Source organism: Protopterus annectens, chromosome 13.part0 (assembly GCF_019279795.1).
Source record: "Protopterus annectens isolate FY-2018-M chromosome 13.part0, PAN1.0, whole genome shotgun sequence".
In the NCBI taxonomy this organism is placed as follows: domain Eukaryota; kingdom Metazoa; phylum Chordata; order Ceratodontiformes; family Protopteridae; genus Protopterus; species Protopterus annectens.
The window spans coordinates 708035712-708056050 of NC_056747.1; the positions used below are offsets into that span (position 1 = coordinate 708035712).

General features: G+C 39.3%; 1 protein-coding gene across 1 annotated transcript in view; it reads left to right on the plus strand.

The window, feature by feature from the left end:
• PIGS (phosphatidylinositol glycan anchor biosynthesis class S) overlaps window positions 1-20339 on the plus strand; it is a gene marked incomplete in the record, with an annotated part of 953935 nt that overhangs the window by 876193 nt on the left and 57403 nt on the right. The window contains 1 exon segment of the mRNA XM_044054396.1: window positions 27-172. Within this exon segment, the coding sequence (XP_043910331.1) occupies window positions 27-172 (146 nt within the window).

The window sequence follows — 20339 nt, forward strand, 5'->3', positions numbered from 1 at the left end:
CTTAACTCTTTTTTTACCTTGTTTAGGTTCTAATGCTGCTTCGTTGTACCCTGTTTTAAACTTTTTGCTGTATGTTCCTGAATACACCCATACACCCCTGTACATTCAAGATGGCACTGGAGTTCCAATAAAGACCAATGCTTTCCATAGCCCTCGCTGGGGTGGGATCATGGTATGTTCTGTAAAAATACAGAAAATAAATCAGTGAGAAGCAGAATTTTTGTTGCCTGTTGCAATGTTTATTTTGAGGGGACCTGCAAAAGTTTGTAGTAAAGTGTATTTGCTTCTTTTTGTTGTGTCTTCCTTCACGTTTAAATGGTGTAGTTTTTCTGTGGCTTGAAGTTGTGAAAGGATTGTTTTAATTTGCACCACTGTTAGCTATGCAACAAATAAGAAATTAATTGTAAATTTTAATAATTTTTAAGAAATAGACCATCAGAAAGATTAGAACTTTTTTAGCAAGTGTAATGTACTTAATGTCTGAAGTCTTGTAGATTTGCTGTTTGATAAGGCTAGTGTTTGGTGATCGCAAAGAAACCACTACCCCAGTCATCATCTTACTGTTCACATTGTGATTTTGAGTTTTTGAGTGATTCACCATGTGTCTGTTCTACACATTTTCCAGAGGAGCTATTATGTTTTCCTTTATTTGCTTTGTTGAAGACTTGCTGCTAATAGGAGTTGAACGTTCAAGTTACTGTTCCACACTTCATCTCAGTTTTTCAGTAATTGTTTGTGTAGCCTGTTTTCCCCTCTTTATATTAGGATTATTTATATCCCCATTGCAGTAAATATTTATATTTATTTATTTGACATTTGTTAACCAGGATAGTCCAACTGGGTCACACAACCCGTTTTTAGCGGAGGCCTGAGGAGAAATTTAGGTACATACACAGACAGATTGTAATTTTTACAACAATGTTAGTTAAGACTTGAAAACAATGCATTTAGGTACATACACAGATAGAATACAATATGTACAACAAATAATGTTAGTTAAGACTTTATACAATACATTATAAGTAGATTAGAGTTGAAAAATGGCTAGTTGCTTAGAGTTTTGCTTAAAATTTGACTTTTTAAGTATACATTTTAACTTCTAAAATATTACAATGTAGTTACAGTAGATTACTTAAGAAGATAATAGTTGATGTCCTCAACATCTTGTTAACATGAGAATAGGTTTACAGTTGATTATATAACTAGCTTTACTTATGAAGGGAAAAAATAGCATAGACGTTTTGCAAAGTTATACATTTAGAGGGGTTTAGAGAGACAAACAAGAATGCAGTGTAAGGTTGGGGGGAGAAATCTTGGTGACGTCTCATAGATCTACGGGGGGGGGGGGTAAGAGACACTGCAGAGAACAAGGAAGGTGGAGCAGAGGAAGCAGAGGTAGAGGGGGATTAACCTGGAGTTAAGCATGTGCAGAACCAAGACTTATTTAGGTGCGATTTTATATAGGCTTTAAAGAGTAGCAGGCTGGGGGTTGATCTGGTGGTTGATGGGAAAGAATTCCATAGTTTAGAAACAGAGCAAGAATAAAGACACTGACCTGGTAGATTAGAAGGTTTGGAGATTTCTATCAGGTTTTTGTTTTCTGATCTGAGTGATCTGCTTGGTATGTAGTGCATGACAAGTTTACCCAGGCCGTGGCAAGCAGTAGGTTTATAAATTAAGTTATGTATAGTAGATAGTTGGTTATGTGTTAGCTGGTTGGAGTGTTCAAACCAATTTAGTTCCCATAGTGATTAAATTGCATAGGAGGAAGTGTAGCTTGTTGAAACTGCATAGGTTGGATGGAAGATGTTTAACTGCCTGGGTTGGAAAACACTAGAGTGAAGTTTGTGTGTGCCTTACTGAAGTGTCAAACTTTTGAAAGTATGATTTCTGTTTGCCCGAATGAGTATGTCAACAAACATGAGTCTAATATATCTGTGTTTGAATAAGGGTACCAGAGCACGAGAGCTAGGTCTAACCATGCCCTGCTAGATTTGGGAAAGAAAAGTTTACAAGTCTGGACTGTCTGCAGCATTAGCACTGATTGGAAAAGGATGGTGTCTCAGTAGTTAGTCTGTGCCTCACAGCTCCAGGGTTTTGGTGGGCTGGGGTGGGGGGGTGGCATCAGTCCTGACTTCAGCCACTGCCTGTGTGGAATTTGCATATTCCTCCTTGTGTCTGCATTTTCTTGGTTACTTGTCTTCTCCCATATCCCAAAAGCATGCAACTTGTTTGGGGGAAAAAAAAGTGCATGTTTGTATTGCATTTACTGTTGTCTTTTGACCTGTCATGTGCCTGAAAAAGGGTCCTTTGACCAGTTCACCAACTCCGTTCATAATTTAAATCCTAATTCTAGTGACTAAGAGGACTGTTATATAGGGTCTTTTCCCAGGGAGTATCTTTCTTCTGTTGCTTATATTATTACTGTTGCTTACTATTAAAGTCCCTGGCTCTTCCTTATGATTAAGCTTTGCAGTGTTGAACATTTCATCAGAAATCATTGAAACTGTTAATGTCAGTAACACATGTCGTATATAAAGTCATCTGTAACAGTATTACTTTTGGGGGGGTGAGAGTTCACCCCCATCCCCACTGTGAGGAGCAGCAGCCTCTGCATTTCTAAATTTAGTCAGTCTGAAATCAGACAACCTTTAAAGTAAGAAGAAACTTATTTACCACCACCACCTCCAGTTGCATGGTCTTGCTAAAGTCAGTGACTATATATACGATACCCTTTCCCATTTCACTACAACCTGTGTGATTTTTAACCAGAACCACCCATTCAGATGATGTCAGTGCACTGTTGTCACAGCAACTGGATGGATATTAAAGCCCCTCAGTAGGCACCCCAGATGGCAAAATACATTTTCCATCTACAGTGATAAGTAATGGTATTTACTCACTGATCTGTAATTGATTGCATAAGCAATGTGTATTAAACAAACTAGATCCAGTTAATTGAATTTGTTACCCAGGGAAGAGCACTGATCACAGCTGATCCATTTCAATCTCTCCCTAGGCAAAGTAACAATTTACAGTAGACCTGTACAATTATAATTATAAAGAGATGAGACGAAAGGTGCAAAATACAGCGAGCATAAAGCAAACCGAAGCATTGATAGCAATTTAGTAGAATACAGATGTATACAGCTACTTATAAAAATATTCAAAGTCACAGCAAGCTTTCAAGAAGATGCTCTTACTGGCTTTGTTTCAGAATAATTTTTTTTTCACTTTATCAGCCTTATCATTAAACATAGGCCATCATAAAAATGTCCACCTTTTTGAACAGGTTTTTAAACTTTAATATAGTAACTATAGATTATTAAAGCAATAATCTGACTGTGTTTGAGTATATCAGTATTTACCCATGGCTGGCATACCTTTACACAGGACTGGATTATTGTTATTATGCAATGAAATTATTTAAGAAATTGTTTACCTTTCTTTAATTTTTTTATTAAATTTTAAAGGAAAAAAAATAACATTTAGTATTAAAGACATATTTGACAAACTAGAAAGAAAAATAAATAATGCAACCATTTCAAAAACAGAACAAAGAACTATTTACAATAGTGTCTACTAAATAAAAACATTCTAAAGGTTTCAATGATTTAACAATGTCCCGTGAGTATTAATTATTTGGTAGTTTAATAGTTCTTTTACACTTTTCCATGAATTGCACTTGGTGATTCTGGTAGACCCGGACTTAATAGTAGTAAGTTCCAGTTGACAAACTTCAGTTGCAATGTTCAAAAATTATTTGAAGGAGGGAGTAAATTCATCCTTTGTTTCTTATTATAACTTTTCTTGCAATTGCTCGAATGCTGCATAATAGCAGATATTTCAATCCTGTAACACAATCGGGTATTGGAGTGTTAAATAAAGCTAACAGTTTAAAGTAAATTAAATAATGTCATTGTATAAGGGTGCTGTAGTGTTTCCTCCACATTATCCCTTGTTTACCAGTTTACTGAGCATGTGTATGTGACTTGGGTTCCAACGCTTCACAGTATATCAGTGCAGTGCAGAAGAAGTGACAGAGAAATGTAAATTTCTGTTGCTGTATTCATTTTTTTTTAATTTATTTATTTATTTATTTGTTTATTTCTGGCCCTTCGTACTGTTAATGCAAGAACTCTGGACAAAGTCCAAAATAATGGCATGACAAAGGTCCAAAAACAAGGACAGATTTTAAATATTGTTCTTTTAAACTTATTTAATGATTTCAGTCCTCAGTGGCTTGCCAGAAAAATAAATTTTTTATGAGGGACAGACCAAAACTGAAGCAAAAATGCTTTATATTCTGCAAAAAATGGACAACTGAGAGGTATGAGAGTCTGTTGAGATTTTAGGAGGGGCAGCACAGAAATATAGGGAAAATCAGGTATGTTTCTGTTTCTTTAGAGTTGCGTTAATGTGTCTGATTTTTCTTGTATTTTGCTCTGTCCTGTAAGCATATGCCAATAGAAAAGTCTGTCCGCTCAAAGGTATTTCAGCAGCCAGACTTTTTTCTATTGGTATATGCTCGATTTACAATGGGTACACTTATTGGTCTGTCCAGTCAGTGTGCATGTGTTTGGCAATGAGCGGTTATTGTATAATTGTTGTTTTGGTTGCCTGGTGTTATAATGGTGACTTGCTGTGTTTCTGCTTTTTCTGCTTCACATACTGATCATAATTTTTCCTTTTTGAATTACTTTTTTCCGTTTTGGTTTTTAAATGTAGTCATTACAATGGTTTTGGCAGTTCAGTTCACCACATTTCTATAGAAGTAATGTTCAATGTTGTTGACATTTAAACCAAAAGATGAATTTTCCTTTTTCTATCAAATGCTTTTGGTGATTTTGACTGGTTTTTTCTCTGGTTGAAATTGTAAAAATGTTTAGTCATGTTAACTGTAGTGTATTTCTAGGGTTTTATATTTTAGGAAACCCTAGAAATATGACATACCCTAACTTAAAGCCCCTAAACCAAAAAAAATACAGAACAGTAAACACTGAACATTGCTGTTCTCCTTCAAAGTTTTTTTTGTAGTGCAATCCCTCCTACATTCCCTATTATGGGTAGGCAAGTCCCCACACCCCCTCAGCTTTTCTCTCTTGGCGAATTCTGAAACGCGCCTTTTCTTGCCCAATTGAACTGTCCTGGTCAATAAAACTAAATATATGTCAACAGGAAGACAGTGTGGAAACATGAAGCATAAAAATATCAGCAAAGCAAACAGCCTCACATAGTGACACAGCCCCAGGATCAGAAGGGAGTTGTTAGTCTTAGCAGACAGGCCCAAATCCAGTTAAAAAAAAAAAGTGCAAAAATAGTCACAAATCTTGGCAAATGGGCAAAAATCCAACTTACAAATCTTGTTCTAGGTACCACACATTTATTTGGAGAAACACCAATAGTAAAAACATAAGCCAGGTCACGTGCTTTCGTCCCTAGTACTTGTGACGTCTTCAGAAACATGATTACAAAGTTTGTTTTTTATAGATCCTTTATTTCCTCAATTAACCAATTGCCTCCAAATTTAAAGTCACTGTGTAAAAATGCAAAACTTAAGCTCTACTTAATGAATGATAAATAGTACTTGACAGTACACTACATCTAAAGAAATGGAAATTTAAAAGATAAAATATACTGTTTGCAGTTTTTAAAAAGGAATGCACACACTTAGCAAATTCAGAAACTGTTAACATAGTCCACCAGGTAAACTGTGTATAAAAGATGGTGGATTATTTGCAGTTTTAAAAAATTTTACATACACTTAGCAAGTTAAGAAACTGTGAACATAATCTAACAGGTAAGCTCTGTATGTGTAAAATGTTAAATCCTAAAAGCAATGTCACAAAGAATACAGAAATTGTAAGTGCTTTGTCTAGTGACACCAAACTTTTTCAATGTGAGTGAAAACCTACCAACAAATTTAATCACCACCAGTATCAGATTTATAAAAAAATGTATTAAAAATGTGTCATATCAGTTCAAACTTGTAGTGATGCATTCCACAATGCTCATTATGAATTGGCAACTGTGCAGTGCAGTGGTTGATATTTTGTAATGGGGCAACCAACATGTATATCATAGACAACACACACTGCCTCCAACTCCACATAGGCAGAGCTACGGTCTGTCACACACAGTGAGATGTGTATATTTGCTATAGGTCCAGGACCACCCAGCATGTACTTTGCATTCCAGGTACTGTCTGTGTACCACTTTTGTTATTATACATGTCTAAATATTGTAGTTATAAAAGGTACTTGTGTGTGTATGCACATGTGCATTTGCATGTAGGTATATAGGGAAACAAACATTCATAGGCCACTTACAAGTGTGGAGATGAAATGTATGAATAATAGCACCTTACTTGATGTGTGAGCATAGCCCAGAGATCAGCAACATTGGTAGAAGTACATTTTCAGATTCTTCAGCACAACTGCTCATGCATGATTCACCTTTGTGTCACCATAAAGAGGAGGTTTGTCATTGGGCTGCAAGGATGGTGTCCATAGACTTGTGGTGGTTAGCACTAAAGCTGTTTGTCTGACCAAGGCTAGTACAGTTTGTAGGGCAGTGAATAATACCTTCCTTGTCTGAACCTTACACAATAAAGTACTGTAGTGTACAGTGTGTCAGTGTAGCTATGTTTTGTCACTGTTGTTCTGTATTGGTTTGTTTACGTGGGGATGACAGTGTGCTGCTGCTGATAGGTTGGTTGTTGCACTGTGGAGCGTTCTGTAGGGCAGAACACAAGCTTTTAGAAATGTGCTTACATATAAGGATCCTTCATCATGAGCTGTGCATGCCAATACACATTGTCTGCAGATACCTGACTTAAGTATTTATGTATCCTGTATCTGTTGAGAAGTCTAAACAATTTTCACTGGTGTGAATCATGACTCTCTGGCATTAAGGTAAAAAAACATGTTTTCATCGTGTGATTAGTCCAACTTAAGTTTACTGTAACCATGACCAGTGTGTCACTATCAAAATTTGCAGCATGCAAATTACCAGGACTGTGTTGCATGCCTTCTGCCAATCTTACTGCAGTGCATAATAAGAGATGTTCATGCAAAAAACAGCACATTTTTAGATGGGCAAATACACCCAGTGATGAGGTAGATTTGTTAGTGTGTGCTGTATTGTACTTTGATATGCTGTGGTGCACACTCCAACTAGATAGTGGTGTCAATGGAACTGCCTAGATTTTAGCATTCACACTGAATGTACATTTACTGTCATTTACTACCTGCACATCGACTGAGTGAAACACATGCTTTTTATATTGACATGGCACTGTACACTCCAGGTGCCTGTATTGCTGTGTGTATATATATTCTGTGGGTTCTGTTACGCTGAGTATACTCGCTGTACAGCAAAAGCCCTGCAATACAGATACTCTTAGCCAACATTCTGGAAATTTAAATAATTTTTCTTGTATGGGTTGCTAGGTAGACTTGATTGGGGATTTTAATTGCAGATGCCCACATTATGCCCACTGAGTCTGCATCAGGCCACTACACCACTGTCACAAATTTGGCCTGCAGTGGCATTGAGCAACCGAGCTATGTACGTACATATGTAAAATACTATGTTACGTAGCCTGTCAAGTGTGAGTCTGTGTGAGCAGCCATCCAGTATCTTTCATGTTATTCTTATGCAGAAGGTTGTATCCCAGACCATTCTGGTTCTCAGGAAGGATGGATCTTGGTGACATGTACTAGATTTCCAAAGTTAAATTCCTGATTATAAAAGTTCAAGGTGCTGTCCTTGAAGAGTCTGTTCCCTGCAGTTGTGACTAACTCTTATTGTCACTCTGAACATGAAGGACACTTAACTGTCACAGGAGATTCATCAATTTCCTATCTAGAAATCTGTTTTTTAAGTTCACTTTCTTGTCCTTTGGGCTCCCTGGTTCTCCCCAGGGTATTAACCAAATGCTTCATTCCAGTTTTTGTCTGCGGATCAAAGGCATCCATGTCTAGCTCTGCCTGGCATTGCCTCCCAGGAAAACTGACCACAGCTCTGTGATACAACACATTCTGCCTGTCCAGTCTGGTCATTTCTACAGTCTCCTAAAAACTGAACCAAGAGTTGGCAGTGCAGTTTTGCTTGAGTAGTATTAGAAGACCTTTCTCTAGACAGTGTTGGATACCAAACAGAGTGGATTATTTTTTCTTTAGTGGAGACTAGCCTTTCAAGCTCCCCTTTGAAAAAAAAAGACAGCAAGGCCTTGTATGATGGTTGTAGAAATGCTAAAAACCATAGAGTGCATGTCTGACTCCATACTCATATTTTCCCTGGCCAAAATTGACATGAAAAAATCCATTCCTATTTAAGGACTTTGTGTCAGCAATTTCTGCATCTGCTGAAACAGGAATTGCCAGTTATCCCTGCTATCTATAAAGAATCTGGTTTGTGAGCAAACCAGATGTTGAGCAGTCCAGTGATGCCCTTTGATCTCCCCATATAGAAACCAAACTCTGGCAGCAGATATGATAGACAACCTGGAGAGCTCACACATGGCCCTAAAAGTCCAAAGCAAATGGAGTTCATAGAACTGGAACAGCAGACATATCAGTATCAAGTTACTTTTGTCACTGATTTATTTATGTAGTGCAGATTCTGAGGGATATCTGGGAGCCAGAAAACCTCAAGGGAATTCATTCATACCAGCTCTACAGGCCTGGGTTGCTTTTTTCTCTTAAACATATTTATTAAATTATCACACATGACATAGACGAGAACCTTAACTGAAAAGAAAACAAACAATATTAACATTTTTCCATTTTCACACATTATACAGCCCATCTCTTTTTTTGTTTGTTTGTAATTGCCATCAGTCCAACATAACATAAATTGCTGAGTTCCTACCTTCCTTTAAACCTCACCCCTCCTCCTGAACATTATTCTGCATGTATTGTTCATGATTTCCATTTATTTCTAAGTAATTTTCTGATTTCCTTTTCCAAAGATCACTCCCTCTTCTAGTTCTTCTGTTTCTTATAATATTCAGTACCATAAATACGTTTGGTTTAGACTTTGATTTCCATTTTCTAGTGATTGCTTTTTTGGCAGCCCGCTAGGCAATTCAGATCTTGTCTCCCTGCTCAAAAAATCATATGCGTAGTTACAGCCATTTTTCTCACTCAATATTTCTGACAGAGTATTCTGTAGGGAATGTTTAAAATATGCTAACTCATTACACTCTTAAAACGCATGTGCCCAGTTACTACTTTCTTCCCTATCACAGCTCCAACATTTGCTATCTACCTGAGCAAAAATTTTATGAAGTCTGCTTAAGGTATAACAATACCTACACAAACACTTCCAAGCAAAAAACCTAAACCTTCTACATTTTGTTGCATGCTTAGCAGCCCCTACATATGTCCTCCCATTATTCTGTTGCAAATTACCTTTGCAGTTTGTCTTCCCAATCTTTTCTATCCTCCTCTTATTGATTGACTCTCATAGTTATTGTCGCTCATCTAGTCAGGATAAAATACCGAGTAATAGCAGGAGTTGTTAGTTGAAAGGGCATATCATGTGCATGCTCCAAACCTGGCTATAAGAAAGCAGCCTAGATCTTTAATAGTAAAGATACAATCCTACCAGCAGAAGTTGATTCTGTCAAAACTGTGGCAGAAGGACAAAGTACTAAAAGTGGGAGACAGCAGAGTATTTGTGGAGAATGATTACTCATTGTACACCAGACAGAAGAGGAGCAAATTTATTCCGCTATTCAAGGAATGTCGAGATATAGGTGTAAGGTTCAAACTGCTGTACTCAGCTGTCTTCAGGGTATTCTTCCCTGGAGGATAAAATTGTTTTTGATGAAGTGCATGCTAAGGACGAAATACAAAAGTTTGTCCAACAAAAAGTAAGCTGTGAAACAGGAGGAGATTCTGCTTCTTGTTCTTCTGGTAATAAAGACCATAGAGGGACTGTATCTGTGAAACCTTTTCAAATTTTTCAACGGAAAATGTTGGAGAGAAAGAAGGAATCACGAGCGTTGACTAGAAGAATCAAGAGTACATTGGAAATGAAGCAGAGACAAGATTTCTGAGATGAGCAGTAATAAAACCAGTGACTTAATATGGGATTACAGTGCAATATTTATATTTGTAAATTGACAGAACAAGAAAATCTGGAAATGTTGGACTTTTTCAGAATTTGTTGATGTTCTTCATGTTTCCTGTTGCAGTCATCACATTTGGGTTATCTGCTTGCAGTAGCCCTCAGCCGGCCTGATTATCAAAGTCTTGGGTCCTGCGTCAATTGCTGTCTCATCTTCCATGACGTCAGGTAGTCAGGGGTATAAAGCATGCAGCTGATGCCATTACATCAGTCTTTCTTGCCGTGCGGTGCCCGAAGCAGAAGCAGTTCGCAAGTGCCGGTCGGCCGACTCCTGAAATTTTCGTTTTTGAGTTTCAGATCCGAAATCTTCAACTACGCTAAGTTACCCCATTGGGGATCCTTTTTCCTGCTCTAAACCGATGTCTGTAAAAGTTAACAATTGTATTTCTTGTGGAAAGCAAGTACCTCAAAGATTTTCATTTGTACTGCATTCCTTGGCTTAGGCCCGGACCACAACGTACTTCACTGTCAGTTTTGTGCCTTATTCAAAACTCGTACTACTCATCGCCGGTTCATTTACGCATCCAAATATTTTGGTACTCAGTTCAATTATCCAGAAATGGCTTCGGTAAGCCCACCCGACTACTAACATCCCAAAAAAACATAAAGATAAAGACCAAGACAGACCGCATAGGTCCAAAGCTATTGTTGACGCTTCTCCTAAGCTAGTCACTAGTTCACTGGTACTCAGTGAGGCACATTCGCAGCCCCTGATATACCCACTACTACAGATTTGCAGGCCTCTACTGAGACCCATTCGGAGTCCAGTATGCCGTGAGATGCTTCGACTGTTGAACCTGTGGATGTCTCTACCTTGGATGGGTCCGGAGCTGCTGTGCAGACACCGGCTTCTGAGGGTGTATTCAGGCCTACTGACTTGCATATTAAACCAACGCCATCTTCTTCTTCAAGGCCTAAAACTCAATCCATGTCTGGAAAGCCAACGCCCAGACCACATGGTCAGGCCCCTATGCCTAAAAAACAAATGATAAGAATGGCTGAAGGCCTTATTACTCTAATCAGGGGAAGCCACCCTTCCCCCTCTAAGAGACCTAGGACTGATTTTCCTTCTGATTCTTCTGATCAGGATTCTGAAATTTCTGTTTTCTCTGATGACCAGGATTTGCTCTCATCTACCTGTGAGGATTCTGATGCAGAGGACTCCATTCCCTCTGCTTCCCCTCCAGAGGATTTCTCTTTTGGTGAAACCTTGCATACTCTTAGGGAGCATTTCCACTGGGAAAGCCAGGATTACTCTGACTCTAAAAAGAGGCTTAGGGAATTCTTACTCCTGCCTCAACACAGGCCTTTAGCTATCCCTCCTGTACTAGACATTGTAGATGCCTTCTTGGAATCTAGCCTGGCCCCTGATACTTTAGCTCCTGCTCCCAGAAAACCTGATAGGTATTACAGGATACCTGACTCTCACAAGTTCCAGGATCCTGAGACCATTTCACAGGGACTCAAGAGCATTAAGGCTACTACTGCCAAAAATCCTCCCCTCTCTGATAGAGATTCCAGGGCGCTGGATAGATGGGGTAAGAAGTTATACACTTCTGCAACTTTGGCCATTAGGGCTTTAAACTGTCAGTTTCATATGTTAAAGTATCAGCAGCATATTACTGGATTGCTTAAACAGAAAATGATGTTGATTCCTGACTGTGCTGAAAATAATTACAGGATTTAATGCATTCTGCTAAACAAGTTGAAAAACACACTTTGCAAATGTGGTTTTGATTCATTAGAGGCATCTTGCAGGGCTGCTGTCACTGGGTCTGTACTTAGAAGGCATGCTTGGCTTAGAGTACAGCAGGTTTCTCTAATGTATTCCTCAACTTCACGGCCCTTTTCCTCCCTATTTACATTGTCCTCTGTAAAGCAAAAACAATAAAGCATTTACAATTTTTATAATTCCCCTTACTTCTGTAACAGAAGCCTACCTTCTCATACTGTGATGGTTTCACTTACAAAATGATTCTCTCACGTTTGAATAAAGCTTGCTGGAGTCACCTAATTACTGACATCATCGAGGCCAGGCAGTGCAGGCACTTTTTTTTTAATCAGTTCCCTCCCCCAAAGTGACATCACCACAGCTGTCATCTGATTCTAACTAAAATAATAAGACCCACCCATTCTGTGATATCATGGCTCCCTTGTCCTTCCCCCAGCCTGAGTGCTGTTCATTTTATTCAGTAGTAGTGTAGTAACACTGATGTTTGGAAACACAAATTTGGTATGCATACTTGTACATTCTGTAAGGCAAATGATGCTTAGGTGGTGTATCGCTTGCATACTTCTCTGTTGTATTTGCACCAGATACTGCTAGTGTGTAGTGCGGGAATAGAAAGATTAAAACATTACCCTGGTATCAGAGGTGGCAGTGCAACATATTCATAGTGGCTTAACATGAGAGTAGCTCTAAGCAAGCACCATGTGAAACCTGAACAAGCACCTAGAATTATTCAGTGCAGCTTCCACACCTTAAGTCTGAATATGAATTCACATACTCACATGAACAGGAGTAGCTGCATATTGATGGCTAAAGGTGTATGGGCATGTCGGGTGGTTACTACACTGCAAAACTGGTATGTAATGATGGAGATATTTGGAAGGCATGAGCAAACACACCAGTATATTAAAGCGATAGCACCAATTGAACTGGAGGCTGGCAAATAGATTTAGTAAGGGAGTTTGTCCATGCAAAAATATTTCAACAGTGATTCTTTGCAGTGGCATCCATTATCTGATTCAATGCAAGTTAACCTTGATGTCCTTTATTTAAAAAAAAAAATCAATAAAAAATTTACTTTGTTTTAAGTGACTTCTGGACACAAGAAAAAGGAAGGAGAAATATAGCAATGTGGTTTGTATGTACAAAGATAAATCCAGGGACACTGCAAAAGGTTTTTTTTTTGCAAACCAACCAGTGGAGTAAAAACATATGAAGGCAAACACTGCATTCAAACACACTATGCACATGTAAATCTCAATTTTTAACAAGGTGGAGGCATGAAGCGATACCTTTTCACTTAAATTAATAAAGATCTAAACTGGTTAATAGTATAAATGTTTTATTCTTTAGCTCCTTGGTGCAAGACCTTACTGGATATGATTGCAGTCAAGCAAGGGCAATGCTATAGTGCAGCAAAAAAAAGTCTCCTCTAACAAAGGAAATGCTAGAGCAAAGATTAAATTACATGAGTCAAGCACCCTGCTGAGATCTACCAAACAATGGAATTACCAGGTCAAATTACCCTTAGGACTTTGACAGCTAGGGGAAGCTAAGTGTTACGGGGGAGGGGAGAAGTAAATGGACTGGAATTCATGGTCTCACAAATTAGTGTCATTTAAACTAAATTAGAAAAAAAGGCAACAGTAAACAGCACTTTGAGTGTGTTCTGTGGCATTTGCACTGTTTCTGTTTTAAGTAGTCATCCAGCAGCCGGGAATGTTACTTACACTGTTCTATTTTACTCAGTACTTTGTACGCATGCAACATCTATGAAATGACAGGAACTTTAGGCAAAGGGAGGCCTGCATGATGTAACATTTTTGAGCCAAACAATGATTTCTGGGATACTAGATGGCAACCTGATTTATCCAAACCACGTCAATATGCCAGCCTCCAGGTAGTCAGAGTCTGGAATTACATATAAAAATATTTAAAATCCTGTAAATAATCCCAGAGTGCTGTTAAAGTGTAGGAAACATCATGCCATGATGTTTTAAACATGTTTTTTGAGTCTGTGGGTGTGGTACTCCTTTAAGGAGCAATCTTTGCCAGATCATGTTAAAGCTAAATTACTGGATGCTCCCTTAAACCAAGACCACCTGTTTGGCAACAAAGCAGAAGTAGTACTTAAAATGATGGAGGAAAAAGCAAAATCTATGCAAACTGTTAAAGATTTCCTGCAAGTACAGCCTCCCAGATTTAGTAGGCATTAGCCCTCTAAGAATTGGTCCTTTCCTGCCTCTTCCAGGCCTTCTCATTCCAAACCCAGAACCAGTAGAACACACAGACTTCAGTCCCAATGTACTCACAGGCCTAAGCAGTGGGGACCCCCCCCCACTGCTTAGGCCTGTGAGTACTTTGGGACTGAAGCCTGGGTGTTCTACTGGTTCTGGGTTTGTTCTCAGTCCAAACCCAGAACCAGCAGAACACCCAGGCTTCAGTCCCAAGGTGCTCACAGGCCTAAGCAGTGGGGGGCTCCCACTTCCAAGCAGGGAGTAGTAAGACTCCCCCCTGTGGTAAACTGTCTCAATGACTTAACTTTAAACTTTCCAAGCCCTACTCAACTGACTGTTCCTTTAGGGGGAAAGATTGCCCTGGATGCAAAAAATTGGGAACTCTCATTACCCAGGACAAATGGGTTTTAAATATAGTTTCCCAAGGATACAGATTCCACTTCCACTCCTTACCAACCCCAAATGGTTGGCAGACCTACCCCCAAATCAGTAGGCAGAGGCTCAAAAGCAAGTTATCTCTCTTTTAAGCATCAGGGCTATTCAGCCTGTCTCAGAAGAAGAATGGAGGCAAGGTTTCTACTCAAGACTTTTCCTGATACCCAGAAAAGACAATTCCTGGAGTCCTATCATGGACCTGTCTATCCTAAACAAATTTTTGGTAATCTCAAAATTCAAGATGCTAACTCTTCATCAGCTGCTTCCTATGCTAGGCAAAGATGCCTGGTTGGCAACACTGGAATTAAAGGAAGCCTACCTGCATATCCCAATAAGGGAATCTTGCAGAAGATACCTACACTTCAGAGCAGGCTACATGAACTATCAGTTCTCTGCATTGCCCTTTGGCTTATCTACTGTGCCCAGGGTATTTGCAAAGTGCCTAGCTCCAGTCATTGCATTTTGCAGGCAAAGAAATATTCAGATATACCCATACCTGGACGATTGTCTAATTCAGGCAGTAAGCCAGGACATACTATTAAATCATCTGGCATTTGTAAAGAAACTGCTAACTTCTCTGGCGTACACCATAAACAAAAATAAATCACATCTTGTACCCTGCCAACAAATTGTATTCCTGGAAGCAAGCTTGAATACAACTTTCCAGATGGCCTGCCTCACGCCAGAGAAACAAGTTCATTTGACAGCGTACTTCAAACTACTGGCCACAAAGACCCAGCTATCTGCAAGGAAAATACTGCAAGCCCTGGGGTTCATGGCCTCCTGCATTCTACTAATTCCATATGCAAGACTACATATGAGGAAACTACAATGGTATCTAAAAAGCCTATGGTGTCAACATTCTCAGGATTTAGAATCAATGACTCCTATCATACCTTGTCTACAGATAGAGTTCCTTTGGTGGGCAGAGGCCTGCCACCAAAACAAAGGACTGCTATTCACTCTACCCCCTGCCGCCTAAACCCTAACAGAAGCATCAGACTATGCATGGGGGGCTCACTTGGCAGGGCAGTGCATTCAGGGCAAATGGAACCCAAGTCAAATGCACCTGCATATTGATCAAAAATAAATCTTAGCTGTACAGAATGCTCTGACAGCCTTCAAGGACCACATTCTTCCAGGACAATTATTGGTAAAGATGGACAGCACCACTGTTATGTGGTACATAAACAAGCAGGGGGGAACCCACTCATACCTTCTCTGCAGACTAGCCATGGCTCTGTGGAACACAGCCTTGAGCTACCAAGTGCACCTACAGGCTCAATTCCTGCCAGGAAAGTTAAATACACTGGCAGATGACCTAAGCAGAAATCTCATGGACCCACATGAGTGGAAACTGGAACCAAAGATATTCAACATGTTGAGAAACAAATGGGGGAGCCCGAGATAGATCTGTTTGCCTCCCCCAGAACTACCAATTGGGCAAATTCTGCACAAGGACTCCCCACAAACAAGCTTGGAAAGTGGATGCCCTGCCCTTCACTTGGAAAAACCTATCCGTTTATGCCTTTCCCCCCTGCCTCTCCTCTCCAAGGTACTACTAAAGATCAAACAGGACAAACCAAGGACAATACTGATTGCACCAGACTGGCCACGCCAACCCTGGTACCCCCTCTTGCATAGTGTGTCACTGCTGGCACCATGGCACCTGCCTCAAACCCCTACCCTGCTGTCCCAGCAGAAGGACCAGATTCTGCACCCACAGCTTCAAGCCCTGAACCTGGCAGTCTGCCTAATTACCTGATCTGTCCATTACCATCCCTCAGTAAGCAAGTGATGGATGTCATTCTGAAGGCAAGGAGGGCTAGTACTAGAAAATCCTATGCTGAAAAACAGAAAAGATTCTGTTCCTGGAGCCAAACTCAGGGGATGGGCACAGCAGCGCCCAATTCACCTCAGATTCTTCAATACTTAACTGAGATGCTTCACAAGAGCCTTTCCTTTTCCTCAATCAAAATTCATGCCTCAGCCATTTCAGCTCATTACAATAAAGAACCAGCCCTCTTCTCTCATCCACTGCTGAAGCAATTCCTCAGAAGGGCCAAAAACTTAAGACCACCCAGGAGAGTCCTTACTGCAGCCTGGGACTTTAACTTTGTTTTGGAAAATCTCACTCTACCTCCCTTTGAGCCACCTGCAAATGCAGAGTTGAAATTCCATTCTTGGAAAACAACCTTCCTTCTAGTCATCACTTCAACAAGAAGGGTGTCTGAATTACAGGCCCTCATGGCAGTGGAGCCTTTCATCATCTTTCATGCGGACAGGGTGTCCTTCAGGACAAATCCCTCCTTCATGCTCAAGGTATTATCCATTGTGGCCCTTAATCAGTCCATTAATTTGCCAACCTTCTTTTCTAATCCACAGAACAAAGGGGAATAAATACTGCACTCCTTGGACGGGCACAGACAACTTAGATTTTACAGGACTAAACCTCTCAGGAAATCTGAACAGCTGCTGGTTGCATTTGCTGCAGGGGCAGAGGGGAAGGCAATTTCAATCCAAGCCTTTTCTAAGTGGATAGGCCATTGCATTCATTTCTGCTATAAGCACCATGGAAAACCTACCCCACAGGGGATAAGACCACATTCAACCAGGGCTGCATCTACCTCTACAGCTTTTCTCAGAAGGGTCCCTACCAAGGACGTCCTAGAAGCTGCTACCTGGAGTTCTGTACAAACCTTCACCAGGCATTACCATCTGCCAATTTTTTCTAAATCCAGAGCTGGCTTTGCCACTGCAGTCTTGCAGGGCCTTATAGCTGGTCCTAATGCTATCTAATTACCTCCTCCCATCCTTAGCTTTGGGAATCTACCCAAATGTGATGACTGCAACAGTGAAACATGAAGAACATAGTACGGCTGTGTACACTTAACATAAATGTAGATGTTCAAGTGTATTCACTGTTGCAGTCCTGGTTACCCTCCCTCCAGCCCCCTGACTTCTACTGACTATACCTCTATTCTTGTTTACTATGCTTAAAGCTTTTTGGTGTATTTGCTTTTTTGTTGGAGGTGTAACCTTGTATATAATTGCTTCCCATTATGGGGGCACCTGACATCTGGGGAAGAAAAACTGATGTAATGGGATTGGCTGCATGCTTTATACCCCCTGACTACCTGACGTCATGGAAGATGAGACAGCAACCGATGCAGGACCCAAGACTTTGATAATCAGGCCGACCGAGGGCTACTGCAAGCAGATAACCCAAATGTGATGATTGCAACAGTGAATACACTCGAACATCTACATTTATGGTAACTGTACTTTGTGGGGGACTATAAAGCATATGTCATTAATGTTTGGAATAGTGCTTTGGAGAGGGGAAGAGGAGGAAGAAAGTTAACTGTAAGTGAAGATTGTTTTTCTTAAATAGTACCCGTTTTGTGGCATGTGGTTTTATTTACATGCTATAAAGTTTTTTTTTCAGTTATTTTTACGTGTAATAGGGATTGTAAACAGGTGCTGATTTTCTTTCCTTTTTCTTGTTCAGTTTTAAGAAATATAGGCAGTGCAATGTGAAAAAAAGCCTGGTTAAAAAGCATGATAAAAGAAAAATTAACGTGCTTTTTCTCATTATTGCATGGGGGAATGACTGGTTTAAAGACCTTAGATTGATTTGGTAACAGGCTTTGAGAGACAGCAAGGAAATTAATAAGAACACTAAGCATTGAGGTTTTTTTCTGGCAAATTCATGTTAGCTCAGTAGCAATTCTGCAGCTGGTCTTCATCCTTCCATGGAAACAATCTCGTAAAGAGAAACTGTCTGCCTGGTTCTCATGTCTCCATGGAGACAATCTAAAAAGAAACTGGCTACAGTCTGGAGAAGAGTGATTAGCTGGGAAAAGAGAACTTGGCGAGGAGATAATATTCTCTAAAAGCATTCAGGGGCTTTCCCCAAGATAGTTAATGTTCTCTGAAAACATTCAAGGGTTTTCCATCTGGGAAAGCTATAAAGATGAGGCAAAACCAATTAGTACTTAGTAGAAGCACAGGCTGCACTATGTGTCGTAGCATGAATAACCTTTTTTTTTTTATATATATAGGTTAACTCACGTCTGAGTCAATATTTGAAGGTGTACATAGTTTTGTGTGTTAGTATTAAGTCAATTTTCAAGGGGTATTGAGGGTGTGTTTGTTTTTTTTTTTATTTGAGGGCTTTCAATAAAACAAAACATTTTATAAGATGTGATATAGCCTCAAATGGATATGACAAGAAACAACTGCATAAATGTTCAACCTGTCAAACAGTTTATGCATGTAACACAAAAGCTAGAACTAGACAGTTAACAAAAAAGGTGTAAATAAAAGGTGGTAGTACTATTTAACACAATGATGCTTTTTAAATGTAAATGGCCTCACAGATAACATAGTTCACTACTCTTTCTTGTTTGAATTTAAAAACTGTATAGTGCAAATAGCTATGTTATAGGAGACATGCTTAGAAAGAAATGAACATATGAATTTGTTAAAGAAAGGTTTTTCAGAAGAATGCCTAGAACGTATATTAATTGCAAGAGGAACTCCAATAGTGATAGAAGAAGATAAAATAATAGCAGATTTGTAGTGCTAAGTGGCTACTGGCAAGGGAGGAGGATTACACTGGCATGTATTTACATTCCACCTAAAACTGCTATAATAGGGTTAAGAAAATTCTAGGAGAAATGATCAGTTTTCACCAAGGAAGATTACTTATAGGTGAGGACTGGAATGTTTATTTGCAGCAGTGAAGATGTGTCTGGGGGGCCCAGAAGGGAAAAAGTAACAAAGGAGGGTAGATTTTTGAAGAAATGTTTGAAAATATTTGGCATAGAGGATGTGAATTCAGTAATAGGAGTTCGAATGAATTTACATATTATTCCCCAAGATATAAAAACTGGCCTAGGCTAGACAGAATTTGCATTTCACAGGAACATGTACATTGTAGTGAAGGTCTTGATACTCACCCAATAACTATTTCAGATCATGCACCAATAATAGCTAAAATAAAAGCACAGGGTAATGAAATAAAAATGAGACATTGGCTCATTTCCACTTCTCTGTTTGAAAGAGAGGTATTTAAGGAATGGGTAGAGAAGATTATTCAGGAGCTGTTAGGATAGACATTTCTTCTGAAAATATAGTTAGGGAGTGGGATAAAATTAAGGTGGAGTTTAAAAATACGATGGAAATAGGGAGCTTTGCTTAAGAAGTAACAAAAATTATTTAGAGGGACTGACAAATGTTAGTGTTGCAGAAAAGGGTAAATCTCACAGAACAAGAAGAGGAAAAAACTGCAGAATGCTAGGCAGAAAATCAGGGACTACCTAGATAATATGCATGCGTTTAGAAAGATTGCTGTTAAGCAACTAGATCACAAAAACTTTTAGCACAACTCAGGCAACAGAAATTAGGAAGGGCTGTCGCCAAACTTAGGGAGCCTATAACAAGAAAAGTAACGAGATCCTGTAGAGATATTAGAAATATTTTGAAAATTCTATGCAAGTCTATAAAGCAGAAAAATGTGAAAATTGAGAAGATGCAAATGGAAATGTTTATGGAAGAATTAAATATGCCAAGGTTAGAGGTAGATGAGGCTCAATTACTGTTAGGATAGGAGGAGATGAAATAAAAATTGTGATGTATAACCAATCTACATGAAAGTCTCCAGGAATAGATGATATTCCTTTGGAAGTTTGGAAGCTAGGAGCAAAACAACTGATAAAGATCTGGAAGATTTTGTTTATCAGTATCTTAAGAGAATGAGAAGTACCACCATCCTGGAAGAAAGCAGTAGTAGCTGT